At 52.8% G+C, this 19,076-nt stretch overlaps 1 protein-coding gene across 1 annotated transcript; it reads right to left on the bottom strand.

The window, feature by feature from the left end:
- Window positions 1–2,468: 2,468 nt before the first annotated feature.
- LOC147646142 (maestro heat-like repeat-containing protein family member 7) lies at window positions 2,469–8,461 on the bottom strand. Its single transcript, XM_086873858.1, has 16 exons — window positions 7,816–8,461; window positions 7,558–7,716; window positions 7,224–7,288; window positions 6,965–7,114; window positions 6,626–6,774; window positions 6,174–6,321; window positions 5,737–5,924; window positions 5,510–5,647; window positions 5,117–5,231; window positions 4,807–4,944; window positions 4,417–4,593; window positions 4,125–4,280; window positions 3,865–3,966; window positions 3,539–3,641; window positions 3,202–3,258; window positions 2,469–2,911 (listed from the first exon to the last, which is right to left on the bottom strand). The coding sequence occupies exons 1-16, from the start codon at window positions 7,937–7,939 to the stop codon at window positions 2,712–2,714; spliced, it is 2,169 nt and encodes a 722-aa protein (XP_086729984.1). The 5' UTR covers window positions 7,940–8,461; the 3' UTR covers window positions 2,469–2,711.
- Between the last annotated feature and the right edge of the window lie 10,615 nt (window positions 8,462–19,076).

Genomic DNA, 19,076 nt, shown 5'->3' with positions numbered 1-19,076 from the left:
GCCAAGCCTAACTTTCTTTCTGAGTTCCCGAATTTCCTAAGATTTTAAAATGTTTTACGATCACCTCCAGACACAGAGTCCTGTCTGAACAGTCACAAAGCTACATCTATTTTTAATTTTAACTTTTATAAATTTTTCCAGAGCCTGCTGGCTGTGTTCAAGGTTTTCTCCCTATTTCCTCCCTAGTGCACATTCTCCAGAAACTCTGCTTTTACATCCTTTTGCTTTGATTAAAGTTACCTGCAATGACCAGTCAATCCAAACCATGGGAAAACTTGAACTTCAATGTGTACCTAGGCAAAATATTTACCTCCCACATCTGAAGCCATGAGCTGCCAAGTACTGTCCCCACTGTCATACCCTGTCCCCTGGAGCTCTGCTGATGCCATTTCAAAGGGGTTGCCAATGAAAACAAGTTTGAATATTTTGGTAGTTTCCACATTGGCATTAAAATCCTTGGCTAGAAAAATCACAAGTCAAGATTTCTAGGATTCTTCCATACCAAAGCTGTCATTCTCACCCTGGATTTTAGAGTGTCTGAACAGTCAGACAAGGTTTTAGTTTTAGACTCTAGAGACAAAGTCCCTGCTGTTCGGCGATCCCATTCCATCAGCATATAGTCCTGATGATTCCTTTAGGCAGGAGCAGCAAAGGCAAGAATGAGCCAAACAAGCTGCTCCTGTGTTCTCATGTCTGGCACAGCAGTAACTGGGAATTCAAGAATGGATTCAGGAGACAATGGGTGCACAGGGAGCCACCAAGACTTTGGGATGCTGAAATGGACCAGCCTGGTGCCTGTGCCCGGGCTGCACCGCGCTGAGCTCCAACTGGACAATCTAACAATGGTTGAATGGACACACCATGGGCCACTGGAGACTCCTACTCCTAGTTCTGTGAGCTACACTATTCACCTGTCATTCACCAGATGATTTTTTCATCTCTGCTTGAAATCCAGGAAAGGAAAAGGTCAACATGGAAAAGTGTTCTCCCAATTCTAGTGACAGCTGTGCCTGCACACCACCTGTGCCCATGGCAGGGTGCTTGGAGACTGGATGATGTTGATGCTACTTTGCAACACCAAGTGCTCAGGGATTCTGGGATTGCCCAAGTGGAGAGCAAAACTGAGCCGTGTAAGTCCCTGCTTTTTTCAGCACATGCTGCTTCTTCCTTTGTTCCAAGCAAGTCCAGAATTTGGTTTCATGTGTCTTTAAGGTGCCTGGACAGATGAGAGGGAGGGCAGCTGCCCCATCAGACACTCTCTCTCTCTCTCTCTCTCTCTCTCTCTCACTCAGGATGGTGCCAATGCCGCTGCCTTGGGACACCTGAGTGTGGAAGGCGAGCTCACCCTCAAGCACGGCCATCCAAGTCAGTCACAGGCACAGGCTGCAGCTGAAGCTGGCAAGCGTTGCTGTGAGGCTGCAAGTGAAGAGAAAGCCATTGTGGCCAACTCTGCTGAAGCCTTTTGCCAAAGCAAAGGCAATTGTGCCCACAGCTTCCCCCTGTTTGGCACCCGGCTGCTGCGGACGCCTCAGTGCGCAGGTGCCGACGTTGGGGCTGCTGCTGTTCCTGGGCACACTCTGCTGCTGTTTCTGTGGGCTCCAGAGCTGCTTGGGCAGCAGCCACTGGGCAGCCCTGCCGGAGGAGACATCGCCACCCTCCCCATGGTGGCAGCAGCTCTGTGGGCCCCGAGCTCTGTGTCAGGAGGGCCTTGGTCACAGCAGCGTGGCCTGGGCAGCCGCGAGGGCCCGGGCTGGCCGTTAGCCCTGCCTCTGCCCACTGCCCCTTCCTGGAGGCACCCAGTGGCTGTGGCCTGGCAGCACCCCCTGCCCTCCATGTCCCCAGCCAGCCCAGCCTGGGCACCTCGGGCTGTCCCCACCCTCCTGCTGGGGTGGTGTCCCAGCATCCAGGCCTTCTGCTGCAGGCCTGGGGGATATTTTGGGGCAGCACCGGAGCAGCCGGGTGTCAGGGACCAGGCGGCTGCCCGGGGGCTGCTTATGGCCTCTGACACCCAATTCCTCAGGGCTTCCCACCACCCCGGCTCCTCCAGGGCCTTCTGTCCCCTTGGAACCTCCTGCCACCCACTCCCTCACACATCCCCCTCGTGCCTTCCCACTGCCTTGTCCCGTCTGGGCCTCCGCAGCCCCTCATCCCTTCACGGCCTCCCAGCACCCCGTGCCCTCAGGGGCTCCACCAGCCTGGCCCGGCAGCAGCGCCGCAGCCCCACAGGAGCTCCAGCAGCTCCTCAGCCATCACGGCAGCAACACACGGGCAGCAGGACACAGATGGCGCTTCCTGCCTGCCACAGGGCTTGTGGCTTCAGCACAACCACCAAAGGCCAAGGGGCTTCTGGCCATTTCCCCTGCACCACCGCATGCCCCGGCAGGTTGCTGAACACAAGAACCCTTTTCCCTCTCTTCCCCTATGCCCCGCACACCCTGGGCAGCAAAAGAAAGGTCTTGGGACTCTTGTGGTTTATAACATATCCTATATTATTTACATACTAGATGGAAACGAAACGAAGAAAAGAACAATCTCTATGAAACAAAAACTAACAGATGGCCCATGTGGCCCCAGAAGATAGAGCCTCTCAGCCCTAACATATCCTACATTATTTACATACTAAAAAGAAGAGAAAAATGGAAAAGAGCAACCCTTATGATATAAAAAATCCTGGCTGGCCCATGTGGCCCCAGAAGACAGAGCCTCTCAGGTCAGCGCTGAGCACATCTCCAGCAGTGCAGCCAGCCCAGGCCCGACAGACGAGGCCGTGTCCTCCATGCCCTGAGGATTTGGTCTTCCATCCTCTGGAGAATGGAGTAACGGGCACTCTGGATGGCCCGGAGGACATACAGCGTTTCAAGTGCCAGGTCTGACACGGCACCGCTTCTGTCCTCCGTCAGGCGTTCGAGGGCTGCAAGAGAGACGAACAGAGCCACGGTCAGATCCCAGAGCTGTGGGGGCCCAGCGAGAGCCCCCTGCCAGGGCCATGCCAGCCGGCTCTTGCCTTGGCCAGGAGGGAGCAGGGACCAAGGGGGTCAGCCCGAAGCTGCTGGCCACAAATGCCCCACGTGGCCCTGAAATCTCGCTGTGCTCTGCCCACGCCGCCCCTCATCGGCACAGGGAGCAGAGCCCTCCACAGCCTGGCCAGGGCTTGCAGCTGCCCCCAACAGCCAACACTGTCAGCCCGCTGCCATGGCTCACCTCTGCACAACACCTGGAGCTCTGCGTGCTGCCCCCTCAGCTGCTCCCCGGCCATCCCTGAGAACACAGAGCCTGTCAGGGTCCCAGCAGCACAGCTCCCTGCCAGCGGCGCTGCCAGCCCTGCGGCCACACGGCCTCCTGCCCCGGCAGGGCTCAGCCCGGGCCCTTGCCGCATCCTGACCCAGCCCAAGGGCACGGCTGCCAGAGGCCGGCAGCAGCAGCCCCGAGGGCAGCCGGGGCTCCAGGGCGCCGGGCCCAGGTGCCGCTGCCGGGGCAGCAGCCGGGGCTGGGGCCGAGCTGCGGCGGGGCGGGGAGGGAGCCCGGGCTCGGGACTCACCGATGACCCTGATGGCCGCCGCTCGCAGGGTCTCCTGTGGGTCCTGCAGGTACTGCAGGGCCCGGCGCAGGTGCTGGGCCAAGGGGATCCTGTGGTCTGCCAGCTGGAGAGAGCGGCAGGAGGGAAGGCTTGGCGCGGGCTCTGTCCCTCGGCCGGGCGCTGCTGCCTGCGGCCCGCCCCGGCCTCCCGTGCCCGGCCAGCCCTGAGAAGCCGTGCGGCCTCCGGGTGCAGCAGTGGGCAGGGGCACAGCTGCCAGCCCCACACACTGAGCACCGGGGCCAGGGGGCTTCTCTAGCCTTTGGCTGGCACTTGCAGCCCGCCCTTACCACGAGCTTGGCAAACTTCCACAGCTTCTCCTTCCTCACAGCTTTTTCCAGGTCTGGCCTCTTCAGAAAGCCAGCCGCGCGAAGGAGCGTTGTCCGAGAGGCCTGGGAAGCAGCAGAGAGCCGCAAATGGCCCCACAAGGCAGGGCACAGGAGTGTCCCAGTGCCAAGGGCTGGAGGAGGCTGCAGCCTGCAAGCCTGCGTCAGGGCAGGAGGCAGCTGAGCCCCCTGCCAAGGCGCAGCAGCAGCCCAGGAGTCCTCACCTCTGCCACATGCCGATTCTCATCTTGGCAGTGGAAAAAGAGTGGGAGCAGGCTCTGGTACACTCGTTCCTTCAGGGGCTTTCTTCCTTCTTCTTCTGCTGAAGACATCACTCTTCGAAGGAGAGACATGGAGAGCAGCTGCACCTGGCTATCAGGCTGTATGAAAGGAAGGAAGGAAAAATGACCTCATCATTGGCTTCTTGTGGCCCACATTGGCGCAGGCCTGCAAATGCACAGGGCACAAAGTGTCCGGGCAGCAGGCAGTGGCCGTGGCTGGGGCACAGAGCCTTACATTGTCCAGGAGTTTCAGGAGCGGCTCAGCCAGCTGCAGGGCCCTGCGCCAGGATATTGGGGTGTCTTCATCCAGGAAAATATAGCTCAGGAGAGCAATGCTCATCCTGGCCACATCACTGTCCAAGTCCCACAGGAGGTGCACTAGTCTTCCTGTCAGGCTCTGAATTCTTTCGGCCTGTGCAGAACACAAGGGTGTGAAAGCCCGGGCAGCTGCCGCAGGGCCCAGAGGCCAAAGGGCTGTCCCAAAGCACTCGGGCAGCTGAAGCAGGAGGCAGGAGAGCTGCGAGGAGCTGCCTCAGTGCCCAAGGCAAAGGCCAGCCAAGGCCAAGGGACAGCATTGCCCAGCCTCATGCTGCCCACACGGCTTCAGCTGCTGCCCCCTTCTCACCATGGAGGGACGGTCCTTTAGCAGGAGGAGAGCCCTGAGAACCTGGTGATGCATCTCTGTGGAGTTGTACCACAGGTACTTATACAAGATCTCCATTAGGCTGTCACCACAGTCACTCAAGTCCAGGCAATCTAGGAGCTGAAAGGCACAGGGCAGTGAGAGGGGAGCCGGCCGGCAGGAGCCTGGAAGTGCGCAGGGCTGGGCCCAGGCAGCAGCACAGGGCGCGGGTGCCGTCCCAGGCAGCTGTGGCTATGCCAGGGGACAGGGCTGGCAGTGAGCTGAGCGAGGTAGTGCTGGCCATCAGGCTCACCTCCACAAGGAATGCCATGGCAGAGACATCCCAGTGTGGCAACGGTTTGCTGAGCACCTCAAGCAGGTAGCTTAAGATGCTTTTGCACAAGTGGGCGGATGCACGGCGCATTACCCTGGAAGGCAGAAAATGGCAGAAAGAGTCTCAGCAAGGGTGCGAAAAACCTCTCCCAGGACTGATGGACACAGTTGTCCTATTGCCCCAGCACTCTGTGAGGGTATTTGGGCCCGTGAGATGTGGCTGCTCCTGGGCACCCTCCTCTCACAGCCTTTTGCAGTCTCCTTGGCCATCCCTCGGTGACGAGGTCCTCAGGCCCATGGCCACGGGGACTGTGGGGGGCATCCCGGGCAGGGGGCACAAACGTCAGAGGCAGTGGGGAGAAGGGGGGCTCACCTGGCCAGCAGACCCATGGCATAGTGGTGGGTGTCAGCACAGAGCAGCGTGTCCCAGCCACGCTTGCGTTCCATTGCCACCACCACATGCTCCAAGTGGAGACTGCAGAGCAGGGCCTTCAGGGTCTGCACTGCAAACCTGTGTGCACAGCAAAGCCCAGGTGATGCTGGGAGCACTGGCTCTGAGGCTGGGGAAGTGGCAGGTACAGGAGGACTGGCATGGAGCACCTGTTGGGGCTGGTGGAGAGGCCGTGTTGCTCCTGGCATTCCTTCCAGAAGGTATGGACGTCCTCTGTCATATACAAAGTACTGAAGTACGTTTGGAAGAGGAGATGCACAAAGAGGCGGGGGAAATAGACTGTGAGGATCTGTGGGCAACAGGGCCCCTGGAGGATCTTCCACATCACCAGAGTTGCCTGCAGAGGACAAAGCAGCCCGAGACAGCGCTCAGTGCCGGGGCGTCCGTGTGGCAGGGCCTGAGCGTGGCAGGGAGAGGCCGGGGCAGACACAGGGGGAGCAGCGGGCCTGGTGGCCCTGAAGCTGCCCCTAGGCCAGGTTTGTGGCCAGTGCCTGAAGCAGGGAGATGCAGTGGGGGAAGGAGGCAACAGAGCTGCTGGAGAGGCGGCCGGCCTTGCGGTGAGCAACGGCCAGCTCCCGAAACTCACAGTCAGGGAAAAGACAGCCGTCTTGTCCCCATCAGAGGTGCCCAGGTTTTTCTGCGGCCAGCTCCCCACCACATTGATGAGGAGCGGTGTCACTTCCTCTGAAATCCAGGGCGAGAGCAAGATGGTCGTCCACATGGCCATAGCAGCTCTGTGGGGTCAGACACAGCACCGTGGGCTGGGCAGCAGCGGGGAGCTGAGCTGGCCGCCAGCTCTGCCTGTGCCCACTGCCCCTGAGCGGCAGCAGCAGCCAGGCAGCCCAGCCCTGTGGGGACAGGCCCCTGAGGGGCAGGATGGCAGCACGGCAGCGGGCTCGGGGGCCGACTTTGTAGCAGGGCTGGCAAAGGGAGCAGCCAGAGGGCCCTTCAAGTCTGTGTTGCTCACAGCCCTGGGCCGGGCTGTACAGGGTGATGGGCTGGGGAGCCCTGAGGCCTCGGGGCAGCTGGGCCCCATACCTGTCACACGTTGGGGCCACCCGCAGGAGAGTGATGGCCACATCATCGGGCTCTGCCTCGGCCACTTGCATCAGGGCCCAGTCCATCCTGTGCTCAGCAGCCTCATTGGCCATGAGCCACTGGTGGATGTACCTCACCACGCCGGGCACCTGGAGAAGGCACAGGGAGACTTGGAATGCCAGCAGAGGGAGTCAGCAATGTGCCCCAGCTTCTTCCTCAGACAAGTGCTTCTCTTCCAGCCCGCTGCCATGGGCTCAAAAGCTCCAAGTGAGCAGCAGGCGTGGCTTGGGAAAGCCAAGCAATTGCTGGAGGATCAAAGGCTGGCCACAGGCTGCTTACTTGCTCTGGATTGAAAAGAGCCGTCTCTACAAGCAGATCCAGCTGGGCAGCGCTGCTCTGTTCTACCAAGACCTCTGAGGATGCTTTGACCTCAGTGTCCATAGGTCTGGTGTCTTCCTTGCCAATTCTCGTGATGAATTGGTAAAGAAACTGTAGGAGAAGGGCAGGAAGGCAGGGAAGTTGCATGGAGTGCTCCAAGTGCGGTGCTGGGCTGAGCAGTGCCAGCAGGCCCAGCCCAGGTGTGGATGGCTGCAGGTACCTGCGCTGCTCTGCGGAAGCGGCCACGGGCGGTGTCCTGCTCTTGTGTGCCGTCCATGGCTGCATCTGGCAAAGAGCAGCCAGAGCTGAGGGTCTGCGGGAGAGGCCGGAGAGCACAGCCCAGCCCTGCGTTCCCCAGGCAGGGACAGTCCTGGGATGCCCCAGGGGATGCAGCACGGCCACTGCTGCGGGGGCAGCCCCAGCCCCTTTTTTGTGCTGTCCATGGGTGTGTCTCCACAGGACAGTGTGGGATGGGATGAGATGGGATGCAATGGGATGGGATGGGGCCAAGATGGCCGCAGGCACCAGCCCTGTGGCCCAGCTCTGCCACTCACCCTCCTCCAGTGGCTGCAACTGCTGCACCTCTTCGGTCTCTGGTGCTGGGGCAGCTCCAGGACCTTCTTCCTCGACCTCCTCTTCCTCCTCCTCCACCCAGGCCAGTTTGGGCACTCTTGGGGGTCGCTGCTCCATATCTTCCTCCAGACTCTCCAATCCTTTCCATAGGAACAGCACCAGGGGATGGCATGGCATGTAATGGGATGGGGCCAAGCTGGCAACAGGCACTAGCCCTAAGGCCGAGCTCTGCAACTCACCCTCCTGTGGTGCCTGGAACTCCTGCACCTCTTCAGTCTCCTGTGCCAGGACAGCTCCAGAGCCTTCTTCTTCCACCTCCTCAAGCCAGGCCAACTTGGGCACTCTTGGGGGTCGCTGCTCCATGGCAGTGACTGGATTTATGGCTGCTTGCAGGAGAGATGGCTCAGAAAAGCTCAGAGTCAGCAAGTCCTGCAGTCGTGCCTGGAAGGCACCTGCAAGACTCAAGTCCTGGCAAGATTGCAAGACAGTGAGTCCTGCACTTGGGTCTTGAGGGCTCGTGCCAGAAGGACAGGAGGCTCCTCGACAGGGATTGTGGTCTGGTCTCAAGGGCAGAGACTGCAGGGATGGGCGACACGTCGGAAAAGCTCCGGGTCACCAAGTCCCACGGTCTGCCCTCAAGAGAACCTTAAGAAGGAAGGCTCAGCAAGGCCACAGGTCAGCAAGACCTGTGGTCTGGCCTCGAGGTCACCTGTAGGAACAGTGCTTCAGAAAAGCTCCAGGTCCGACACAAAGGAGTGCGCTGTGCGGGGGCTCCTCACAGCACCGCTCTGGCGCGTCCTGACCCGTCGCGTGCACCGAGCACTGTGGCGTGGCCCTGTCACCGCCAGCTCCTATGGCAGCACGTGTCACAAAGGGCCCTTTGACATCTGCTCCCGTTGCCACCATCCCATGGTGACTGTGCTGCAGCGTGTCACAAAGGGCCCTTGCACACCCTGCCCTCCGCCCTGGGGCCGCCCCCATCCCCCCCCCAAGTGGCCCAGCTTGGAAGGAATCCCTTGCCCAAAGTGTCTAAGACAGCCTGACGGGATCTTTAGGAACAGCTTGTTAGAAATGAAATGGAGGCAAATTTATCAATAAGAATTTTATTGAAAACTTTGTAAAATTTTCTCATGCAAATGTCTCGGTTTTTGGAGACATGTGTCTGCTAGGGAGGGCAGGAGCCTCCCTTGGAATGAAAAACGTAGACCCCCTCCCTCCGAATTATGATAATCTTGAAATCAAGGGGCTCTCAGGCAGAGATCTGGGGATAGGAATAACAGTTCTTTACTAATATTTATAACCAGGCAAATAAACAACAATAACTACAGCGTTAGCAAGAAAACAGAGCCAGGGACCCCGTGACAGCTTTCTGGGCTGAGACGGGAAAGGATGGAGGAGAGGCTTTGTTTCACAAACCCCCTCGGGTTGGCAGTCAGTGCTGGTGCTCCTGCAGGGCTCTGAGGAACACTCAGCTGGAACAGCAGGGATGAGCTGAGATCCCGGGCCAGTGGCTGAGGTGGATCAGCAGCTCCGTGGCGGTGGCTGGCACTGCCACACGTCCCGGCAGGACAGGGGGTGCGAGGCCACCAATGAAGAGGGAAGAAGGAGAAGAAGCAGCAGCTCCATCTGGGTGATGGCGAAATTCCCTTCTCCCCACCACAACAGCTCTGCACCCAAAGTGTTCTTCTCCGAAACTGAAGAAGCCACCAAACTGTCCCCACCCTCCCCTTTTCCTGCCCCCTTCCCCCCCTGGGCCCAGCCAAACTCTTTATCTTTCCTCAAGCACCCACCAGGTACCCGCAATTAAGTTTTCCCTGCAAGTCATGAGTAAAAATTCCACAGGCAAGCCAGAACTAAATAGAAAATAAAGGACACCTAACCCCCAACACCTGTAAGTTGTATCTTGAGAGTCAGACAGGATCTTTGTTTGCCAGAAACACCTCTGAAGTTTAATCAAGGCATTAGTCATCAAAATTATTTTGAAAATTTAAAGCTCAAAGTAGCCAAAATACTCAATGTAACTAATTGCTGGGTATGTTCTCAGCTCAGGTTGGGAGGAATGGGGTTCCCTCGGAGGGCTCACCCTGTGGGGTGGCCAAAACTCTGTCAATGGGCTCTGACTCGTAACGGATCCAGTGCAGGGACACTGACAGAAAACTGTGCTGTGGAGCACAGGAATGCAATTATCAGTTTTACAGGATTGACTGAGATTTCCCTTCAGGAGAAACCAAGCCCTGTTCTAGTTGGAGGCCACAATGTGAAAGGATTTCTGTGCTTTACCATCACAAGCTTACTCATTCTTTTTCCTCACTCTCATTCACGTTAGGAACAATAATTCTGTTGTCCATGGAGCTGGCATTTTTTGAATTCCAGAATAATGTCCCCAAGGTCCTTTGCTGTTCAGCTTTACCGCGCTGTCTGTGGCTAACAAGGCTTGCTGGGGTCCTTTTCCCTTCGGCTGGAGAGGTGCCGGGTCCCAGTCCCTGAGGGACAGCCAGGCTCCTGGCTGGAATTGGTGTGGAAGTCCCTCAGGGTCACATCAGCCTTCACATGGAGCCCCGTGGATCTGAGCATTTTCCAAAGGGGCCGTTGGGGCAAACAGGGAGATTTGGTCTGGCAGGGTCTGTAAAACAATATCCCATCCCATCGACTTGTTCTGGCAGAGAACACTTGGCTGCAGGGACATATTCCCATTGTTCCTGCCCAGGTCTCAGGATTCAAACAGTGCTGTCTTTGCCCAGAGCTGTTCCTTCAGTTGGCTCGGGAGGGCCATTTGGCCTCTGGACCCACACTCTGGCTCCTTTATTAAGACTGCTGGATCCATACGTTTTATCTCCACAAATGGAGGTGATTTGAGGTGGATGTCCTTTTTTTACAATTGTTTTTAAAACTGCAATATTGATAACTGTATTACCCTGCATTGTGGTGGAAAACCAAATCTTGTTCACTATTGTTAAACAGACTTATTTCAATTTCTCCTTGATAATCTGCATCAATTTTTCCTCCAGTGACATGAACATTTTGCAAGGCCAAGCTCCAGTGAGCAGTTATCAAACCAAAGTGTCCTGGAGGAATCTGAATTCTTATTCCTGCATTGTAAACTCTCATTTGCTTCTGATTTCTCCTAATGAATTCCAGTGCATGAAGGTCCAGCCCTGCAGCCTCTGGGGTGGCCCTGGCAGGGGCCATCACAGCCAGAACAATTTCCCAGGCAGTCCAAGTCTCACTGTCCATGGCTGTGTTTGCAAATTGGGTGCAGCCGTGCACACCCAGGGGTTTCCATTTCCCAGTGGGCCCATTGTTAAGGGCATGGAGCCCATCTGGGAGATGGGTTCTCCACCGGGACAGGTTCCCATCTCCTCATTTTATCAACTGCTCTTTTAAGAGCCTCTTCAGCCATGGAACCAATCCTGCCATTTGTGGATAGTGTGGTACATGAAAAACCCAGCAGTTTTAATCTCTGTATTTTTCCCAGGAACAGACAAAGCATTCCACATCACAGCATCAGCAAACCATATAAAAACAGCCAACTTCACCCCTTCCTCCTTTATTCTGTGTATACAATTCACAAAGTTTACCATTGACATTTGGGCCTTTGCTAGTCCTTTTTTGTAGGGTATTTAGTGTTACAGTGAGCAACCAAAGCTCACAAATTAGTATTGTCAACATTATTTCACATTATCAATTTTTAATTTTGGATATAAATATATATTATTGATTATTATTATTATTATCATTATTAAAATTATTACTATTATTATCATTATTATTATCATTATCATCATCATCATTGTTGTTTTTGTTGTTTCACTTGCACAAACAAACCTGAGCTCAAGACTAAAACCTGCTGTACCTTCACATGGGAGCATTCCAAAAACAATTGTTCCTTCTCTTGGTGCTGTTTCCAATGTGCTGTTAACAAAATCCATCCTCCTCTTCCCAAACCCACCAGTTCTTTTCCTTTTTCCACATGCAATTTTTGGCTGCATTCTAAGACTGATTTACTAAAATATGGATATGATCTAGTATCACTATCCAACTGAGACAGACAAAGACTCTTGAATTGGTTTAGGGTTAAAAAGTGTATGATTATTAGCAGCGCTGGGCCCATGTGTCAGATCACCCCTTAATACACAGGGCCCCGAATACTGGTGAATACAGGCTTTTTATTTCCAGAAATATGGAACACAAATGCATATTCATAACCCCGTTGCCACCCACACTCTGCTTCCTATGCTAATTAGGAAAAAAGCAATTAAGCATGCGTAGTTTGTTCCTTGAAATGAGTTGGTGGTCCTTTTATGAGGAGGGGTGAGAGAAGGGAGGGAAGGGATATGGCTCTTCCTCCTTCTGACCTTTCTACCTTTTCAATGCAAAGTGACAAATGGACCCTTGGCTGGGCTCCTAGTTTCATGTCTTCCAGGAGTTTCTGATTTGCAATTCTCTTCTGTTCTTCAAGTTCCTTACCAGATTCATTGCTTCTCATTATAAGCCCAGCTGAACAAGCATAGAGTTGACAGACAATTAGTTATTAGCCAACGATTAACCTCTAATTTTAGCAAAGTTTCTCTAGCTCCCTTTAATTTTAGCAAGGCACATCTATTTATTTTGTTTAGATTTAGCAAGGCTTCTTTCTAATGAAGGCCTCAGCTTCTCTAAATTCTTAAATTCTTCAAAGTTTATGTCTCAGAGTTTTGACTGCTTTACGGATCCAATGGAACCTCCATAGCCCCTGGCACCCCCAGAGTTCTGGCTGAGATGAAAAGATGAATGGGGAAATAAAGAAACACCTTCTGAAGCTGGTGATAGAAACTAAGATGCCGGCTCTTGCCACTGGCTTGGGCAAGAAGAAGGGCCAGACCCAGTGGGGATACTCAATTATCTCCCTTTGAACTGATGTTTAGAATTCCTTATCCTGGTAATCCTCAGCCTTGAGAATTACCTGGGGGTAGGGATAAAGGATATCTATTGGAAACAATATGTAGCCTGGATAGTGTCTCTTGTAAAAGCTCTTTGACAAGAAGCTCAGCTAGCACAGAGCCTGCCTTTAGACTTTGCTGTTCACAACATCCAGCCAGGAGATTGAGTCCTAGTGAAGGAGTAGAGAGAAGCAGCAGCAGCAGCAGCAGCAAAGTAGTGTAGACCTGTGCAAGTGTTGCTGAGCACAGAAACAGCCGTCAGGAGAGCTGAACACGGGTAGAGCCATCCCTCTCGAGTCAAGGTCTCTAAGGCCCCAGAAATTCAGACATCTCAGCTAGAGGAGAAGCTCGTCAGGCTGCCACTGATGCTCCACAAGAGGGGACTGGAGCAGTAGCCAGGCCATCAACATCAGGGGAAGCCCCGTGTGCCTCCCACAGCCTGGCTGCTGAAATAGTTTGTGTGGGCATCCCTTCTTGCAAATCTCCAGTCATTAGAGGCCAATCCTCACTGTCATTGTTTTCTTTATGTTAAAGCTCTTTCTGTGCCTTCACTCGCCTTTACAGGTCGTGTAAAGACAACATGAAAGTAAAAGTTAAGTTAGGAAATTAAATTACACCATTAAAATGTCTGCCTTAATAATCTTACCTTGATATTGTCAGCCACTTGAAGTTGAAACCAAAAGTAGAAAAGTAATTTTTAACCATAAGAGAAGAAGTAGCAAATCCTTTTACCTGAAAAATTGTGAAGTCTGTGGAAGGCCAGGAAGATCTGAAGACTGGCCGTGGCTGCCCAGCACAGTCAAACCTAAACAACGAGTTAAGTCCATAATAAACAAGATTTTGAGATGAAGAACGAAGTCTATGGTGGCTTCATTCTTCTGAAAAAAGCATTTATTGTCTAAATAGAACAAGAAGCACATACGTGGGAAAAAGCATTTCTGACCAGACTTTAGGTTCAGAGTGTTAGACCCCCAGCTTCCCTCCTTATAATTGTTTCAGATATCAAGGCAAATAGAATCAAATGTTTGTTAAGTTCACTACCAGCAGCTAAGCAAGGTGTTCCTTCCATAATTACCAAAAAGATTTTGAAGGCTATAAAGCAGAGGGGAAAGAGAAGGTTTTTTGGAGCCCTTATTTTTAAGCTGCCCCCAAAACAATTCCATAACCAGGACACGTGTTGTCCGTGATGATCAGTAGAAGTAGCAACACTGAAACAAAACTCAAATCCTTTGTAATAGGTTCTGGTCCAGATCCAACAAAACAGATTTAAATGGAACTGCAGGTAGAAGCTTCGTGTGAGAGCTTAGAAATGCAAACACTGTCAGCAGAAGAAGGGAGAGTGGGGCAAATTAAATGATAGCTAAAAGGTGGTGAAACAAATTACAAAAGCAATGGGAAAGTTAACTCATGTATCAGTCCAAACATGGAAAGAATGAGAATAAGATATGTTTTTGTGGTTATCTAGTAAACTGTGGGTTTAAGAAATGCTTTTCTTGTGCTGTAGCAACTCTAATCTTTTTAGCATGCATGATCCCTTGCTTAGTACAATTTCTTAAACGTGTGCTAAAAAGGATGCAGGTAGTAGCCATAGCTACTAATCCAGGAATAGCTACAAAAGGACAGAAATTGATGTCACTGCAAATAATTGCAAAACAAAAAAAAAAATCGAGGAATAGGAAATAAAGTCAATGATAACTAAAGTTTGTACAGACAATTAGTAAGAAATTTTTTTTAAAAAGAGAGGTTGAGAGGAATGAGAGATTTGTCTTTAGAAACAAGCTGTGGGTCTGCTGGTAAATAAAACTAGCACTGAGAGATAAAAGAAACAATGGGAAGGATTCCTCTGATTGATGAATGGAAAAAAGATACTTGCCTTTACAAACAAACTGTAAGTTTGCTGATAAATGAAATTTGATATTGAAAGATGAAAGAAACAATGGGGGAAAACCATAAATTCAATAAGAATTAAAAATGAAGAAGGAGGGTTATACATTAGAGGGGAATCTTAGGTATTGGGCACTCCGGGGAGTCTGGACCTCTCAAGTACCTCAGCCAATGGGGAAAGAGACAGGGACGTGGCTGGGAAATTTGGATAAATAGGAGGCTGTGTCCTCCAAAAATTTGAGAGACCCCAGGAGAATGGCCCATGGCCTCTCCCTTTATTCAAATCAAGTAAAAGGACTCCTCTGTCTCCTTTTTAGACATAAACCTCTGGTGTTTGTAGATGAATTTTCCTGACAAGGCCAACAACAGACTGGAATGGAAAAATCAGCATCAGAAACGTGTGAGATGGAAAACTTTTGGCTGTTTGAGATAAAAAATGTGGACTAAAAATCTCTATGGCAAAGAACAACCTTTCTCACAAGGATTACTGTAGAAAAAGTGATGCAGGTGTTGGAATGACAGCCAGTGCCCTCAGCAAAGACAATTCCCTGTCCTGTGGGCTCCATAAACCACACGTGAACGTGGCACTCATCCTGATTAATCCCAAAGCACTTCTCTGCAAGAAGCACTAGAGAAGTGCATGGGGCAAGAGTTCTGCAAGTGCCAGGTTCTCGTGCAGCAGAAAAGTTGTAAAATCTGAAAGATTCTAGCAACCACAATAAATCCATCATTTATGGCTTGTAAATATTCCAGTGAATCTCAGTTACTTCTGGGTAAAATCAAACACCAAGTAGGTTTCATAACAAAATCCCAGTTTGTCTGTTCCTGTTTGTGGCAGAGGATGAGGTTACAAGCTGACCAGCTGAAGAAGCCAAGGAGGATCTCCACTTCCCTGTCATATTTTCCTACTGACACAGGAATGAAGACCAAGAATTTGGCTCATTGGAGGGGTAAAACCAGAGGATGGGTGGGGGTTTACATCCTAAGACTTCCTTTGCTAGAGTACAAAGAGTTTAGCTGTGCGTGGATCTCCTTGCTAAACCTCTTTGTTTTCAAACTCCATTCCTCCATGGCAGAACTGAACAAGCTCCGTATGTCAGAGCTTCAAGTTCCAAGCTGTGTGCTGAGTTAATTGTAATGGATCCATTAGCAGTGCGTGGGGTTGCTGCCATGAGGAGCTCAGGTGGCTTCTTGAGATGAAAATCAATGTGCCGTTTGTCCCAGCTCCATGTGTCCTGGGACAGCCCTGGCTCCACGGGAGCACACGGAGTGTTCTCGTGCCATTTCTAAATGAAAATTGAACCTCCTCAAGAAGCCAGGCCAAAGTCACCAGACAGCAGTCACAAAAAGGAATTTAGGCACTTTGCTGGGTGTTGATCTAACAGCTACCACCTTCCCAAAGTCCTGGCTCCACTAAACAAGGCTCTTTCCTCTGTCAGCAGCCTTGCACTTGGTTGTGTTTGATACACGTACAGAAGAAGAAAAAGCCACTTGCACTGTGGAAACTTGAGCTGCAGCTGTGCAGTAAGTTGTGCTCAGTAGCTGACCAGCTGATTTAATTCTGAGTGGGTATTAGACAGAACATACTACAATAAAATTTCACAGGACAGCTATCAAGTATCCAAAAAATGCAGTATTATGTTATTTTCTACCTCCAATATTGCCAGCACACAGCTCAAGGAAGAAAGGTATTTACCAACCAGCACAAAAGAAAAAAATAAAAATGAAAAAAGGATTTTTAAGGATATCACAGCAATGGCCACCAGGCATTTTCCAGCTTTGCAGGCTATCAGTTCAAAGTCAATCTAAACAAGCCAGCATATGTCTAGCAAGAAAGAAATCACAGTTCATGTGTGTTCCTAAAGCCAAGCTTTGCTATATCAAACATGGATGGTATCATTTTCCAGCTCTCAATTGAAGTGTCATAATTTATAAAGTAACAAAACCTCATGCATAGAAATAGATTAGTAAGGTAGGTAGGTAGGTGGATGGATAGATAGATAGATAGATAGATAGATAGATAGATAGATAGATAGACAGATAGATATCGAAAGAAAAATACGCTGACAATGCAGAAAGAGATATTTGAATGCACTTGCCTGTATAACTTTGTACAGAAAGGGATGGGGAAGTGAGAGGTTATTCTTTTCCACACATGGAAAACCCTCTTTTTTCCAGTAGAATCAGCTTCCTCCCTCAATGACCACCAGGCTCCCTGAAGACCCCACCAAGAAGGCCCTGTGATCCCCATGGTCTGTGCATGCAGCACTTCAAGAAAGCAATGCCTGCCTCTTAATACTACAGGGGTGTTCAAGAGATTTATTCCCAACCTTTGGTGACAAGATGAAGGAACTGAAGTCAGTTACTGTAAAAGGCCTGAACCAGCAGCACCACAAAGCACAGCCAAAAGCAGCAGGTCCCACACGGTGTCCCACAATCATGGCCCAAGCGGCCGCAAATCCTCCTTCAACCCCGGCTGCATTGCAGTCCCACTGAGCACCAAGAAGAAAAGGGCCTTTGTGAGAGCAAGCAAACTTAACCCTCTTCCAGGACACAAATTCAGAGGGCAAAAAATTGAAAAACCCCACAGCATCAGCCACACTTCCCAATGAGAAGGGTTGGAACTCTCTGCCCCTCCACACTTCCCCAGCAGGTTTACAAAGGGAACTGGGATCTAAGCTGTGCCCTCCAAACCAACAGAGCCAGCCTCCCTTCAGGGTGAGAAGCCATGGCCTCAGTTCCAGCCCCGGGTGCCTCCTGTGCCCCAGAGAATGGCTGTGGCTGTAAATGTGTGTTTGGCTGCAGCACAGGGTCAGGGTGAAGCTCGGCAGCCTCATCAGAGCCCACGGCCATGGCCCTTCCCTGCCGGGGCCCTCACCTGGCCCGGCCCGGCCCGGCCCGGCCCGGCCCGAGCAGCCCGGACTGGCCTCAAGGGATGGGCTCTGCCTGCCCGCTGTGCCCACAGGCCGGGCCCAAGGGCTCGCAAGAGGCTTCCTCCCAGCTCTGCAAAACCTCAGCCAAGAGTGTCCCCTTTGCTGTGCTGAGAAGAGGAAAAAACCCTCTCAATTTAACCCCGCTGCACACCTCATGGGGGATCCCTGCACACCTTAGCAGAGAGCCCAAATTAGCCCTGGGTGCCTCATGAGGTGCAGGCCCAGGTGATGACACTGAAGGAAATGTGCCCTCACAGCCCAGGGACGCTCAGCATGGGCTCCCCCAGCCCCTCGTGGCCCCACCACTGGTCATGGCAGCCCCTGCCTGGCTCCTGCCTGCCCACACTGTGGGCACACCCGGCTGCTCCTGGACATGGAGCTCAGCAGGGGCTGGTGCCATGAGGGCTTTGCTGGTGGTACCATCCAGACACTGAGATGAAAGCTCCATCTCTTTATTGGAACAAAAACCATGGGCCAAGCCCTGCTCTGGTGGACAGGGGCTGCCCAATTTCAGTCCTGGCCAGGGACCAGGGCCAGGGGGCTCAGGGGCAGAGGCTCTCACTTTGCAGGTGTGGGTCTTGGGACGCCCTCAAGACGGGGATGGAGCCACAGCAGAGCAGAGGGAGACAGAGGTGAAGAGTGGGGATGAGAGGTCAGCTTCTCGGTGATTAAAGTCTTTGGCTGCTCTTCTGAAGGTGCAGAGGTGCTCCTGTGGAGAGAGGAGGTGGCTGAGGCCCCCAGCTGCCGCTGGCACGCAGGGACCCTCCTGCACAGCAGGGCCCAGAGCGGCCAAGGCTCCCCAGCACGGCTGGAGCTGCTGGCACAGCTTGGCCCAGCTGGACAGCTGCCCCTCAAGGCCCCGGCGAGCAGGGGATGGCTCTGGGCAGGGTCCCTGGCCAGGAGCGGGCCCCAGAGCGCCTCTGCCTTTCAAGGGCAATCTCGCCCCCGCTCTTCCTCCTGCCCACCTTGCTTTGCCTCTGCCCGCTGCTCCTGGGGCTGCTCTTGGCCAGGCAGCCTCAGTGGGAGCCAGCACTGGCTGCAGCCCCAGCGGGCTCCCCAGGACAGGGCCCAGCATTTAAGAGGCCAATGAAAGCCCTGGGCAGCAGCAGAACTCTTGGCAGAGTTATTTGGGCAACTAAGGACTAGTCACAAGTGCACAGCAGCCTCACTGGGAGTGCTTCCTGACTGCTTGAGGCCGAGATCAGCAAAACACTCACCCTTTTCTCTTCCAGCAATACCAGATTCCAGCATAGCACATCAGCAGGAAAAGTGCTCCACCAGCCACAGTGGCCATTAACTTAAACAAACCATGTGTTCCCTGGTAGAAAACTCTTCTCATGCTTTCCCAGATCTTCTGAGCATGTCTTGTGGTGCCGGCTGCATGTGTGGGAGCAATGGGCAGCGTGAGCCTGTGCTGTGCTCCACTGCTGAGCTGGCAGCATGCTGGATACAGCCAGGACGTTCTCTGTTTCCCCCAGAGCTGGGGCCTGCAGGCACCTTTCCACCCCTTGGCGCAGGTTGTGCCCCCCAACAGAGCCCAGAAGGCTGAGAGCAGAGCCCGGGGGCAGCACAGCTGCTTGGGCAGTGGCTCCTTCCAGGGACACGGGCCAAACCCATCCCTGAGCAGCCACTGCCACTCCTGACCCTCCCTTCCCTGTGACAGCTCCCCCAGCCCAAAAAGAAAAAAAATGTCCAAAAGTTCCTTTGTTTATTCCCATTACCTGGAGGGTCCTGTATTATGTAATGGTCATGAGGATCTGACTA

The sequence above is a fragment of the Cyanistes caeruleus genome, unplaced genomic scaffold, assembly GCF_971803275.1.
Source record: "Cyanistes caeruleus unplaced genomic scaffold, bCyaCae1.hap1.1 HAP1_SCAFFOLD_119, whole genome shotgun sequence".
Taxonomy (NCBI): domain Eukaryota; kingdom Metazoa; phylum Chordata; class Aves; order Passeriformes; family Paridae; genus Cyanistes; species Cyanistes caeruleus.
Note: the sequence above shows the minus strand (reverse complement) of the source record. Positions and strands in the feature narration are given on the sequence as shown.

What these genes read in the sequence shown, in the direction of transcription:
- LOC147646142 (XM_086873858.1), bottom strand. Translation starts at nt 7,939, where the DNA reads ATGGAGCAGCGACCCCCAAGAGTGCCCAAGTTGGCCTGGCTTGAGGAG. An exon ending in CTCTCCACCAGCCCCAACAG is followed by an intron (nt 5,648 to 5,736) that starts GTGCTCCATGCC and finishes CTGTGCACACAG; the next exon opens with GTTTGCAGTGCAGACCCTGA. An exon ending in GCTCCAGGTGTTGTGCAGAG is followed by an intron (nt 2,912 to 3,201) that starts GTGAGCCATGGC and finishes TCTCTCTTGCAG; the next exon opens with CCCTCGAACGCCTGACGGAG.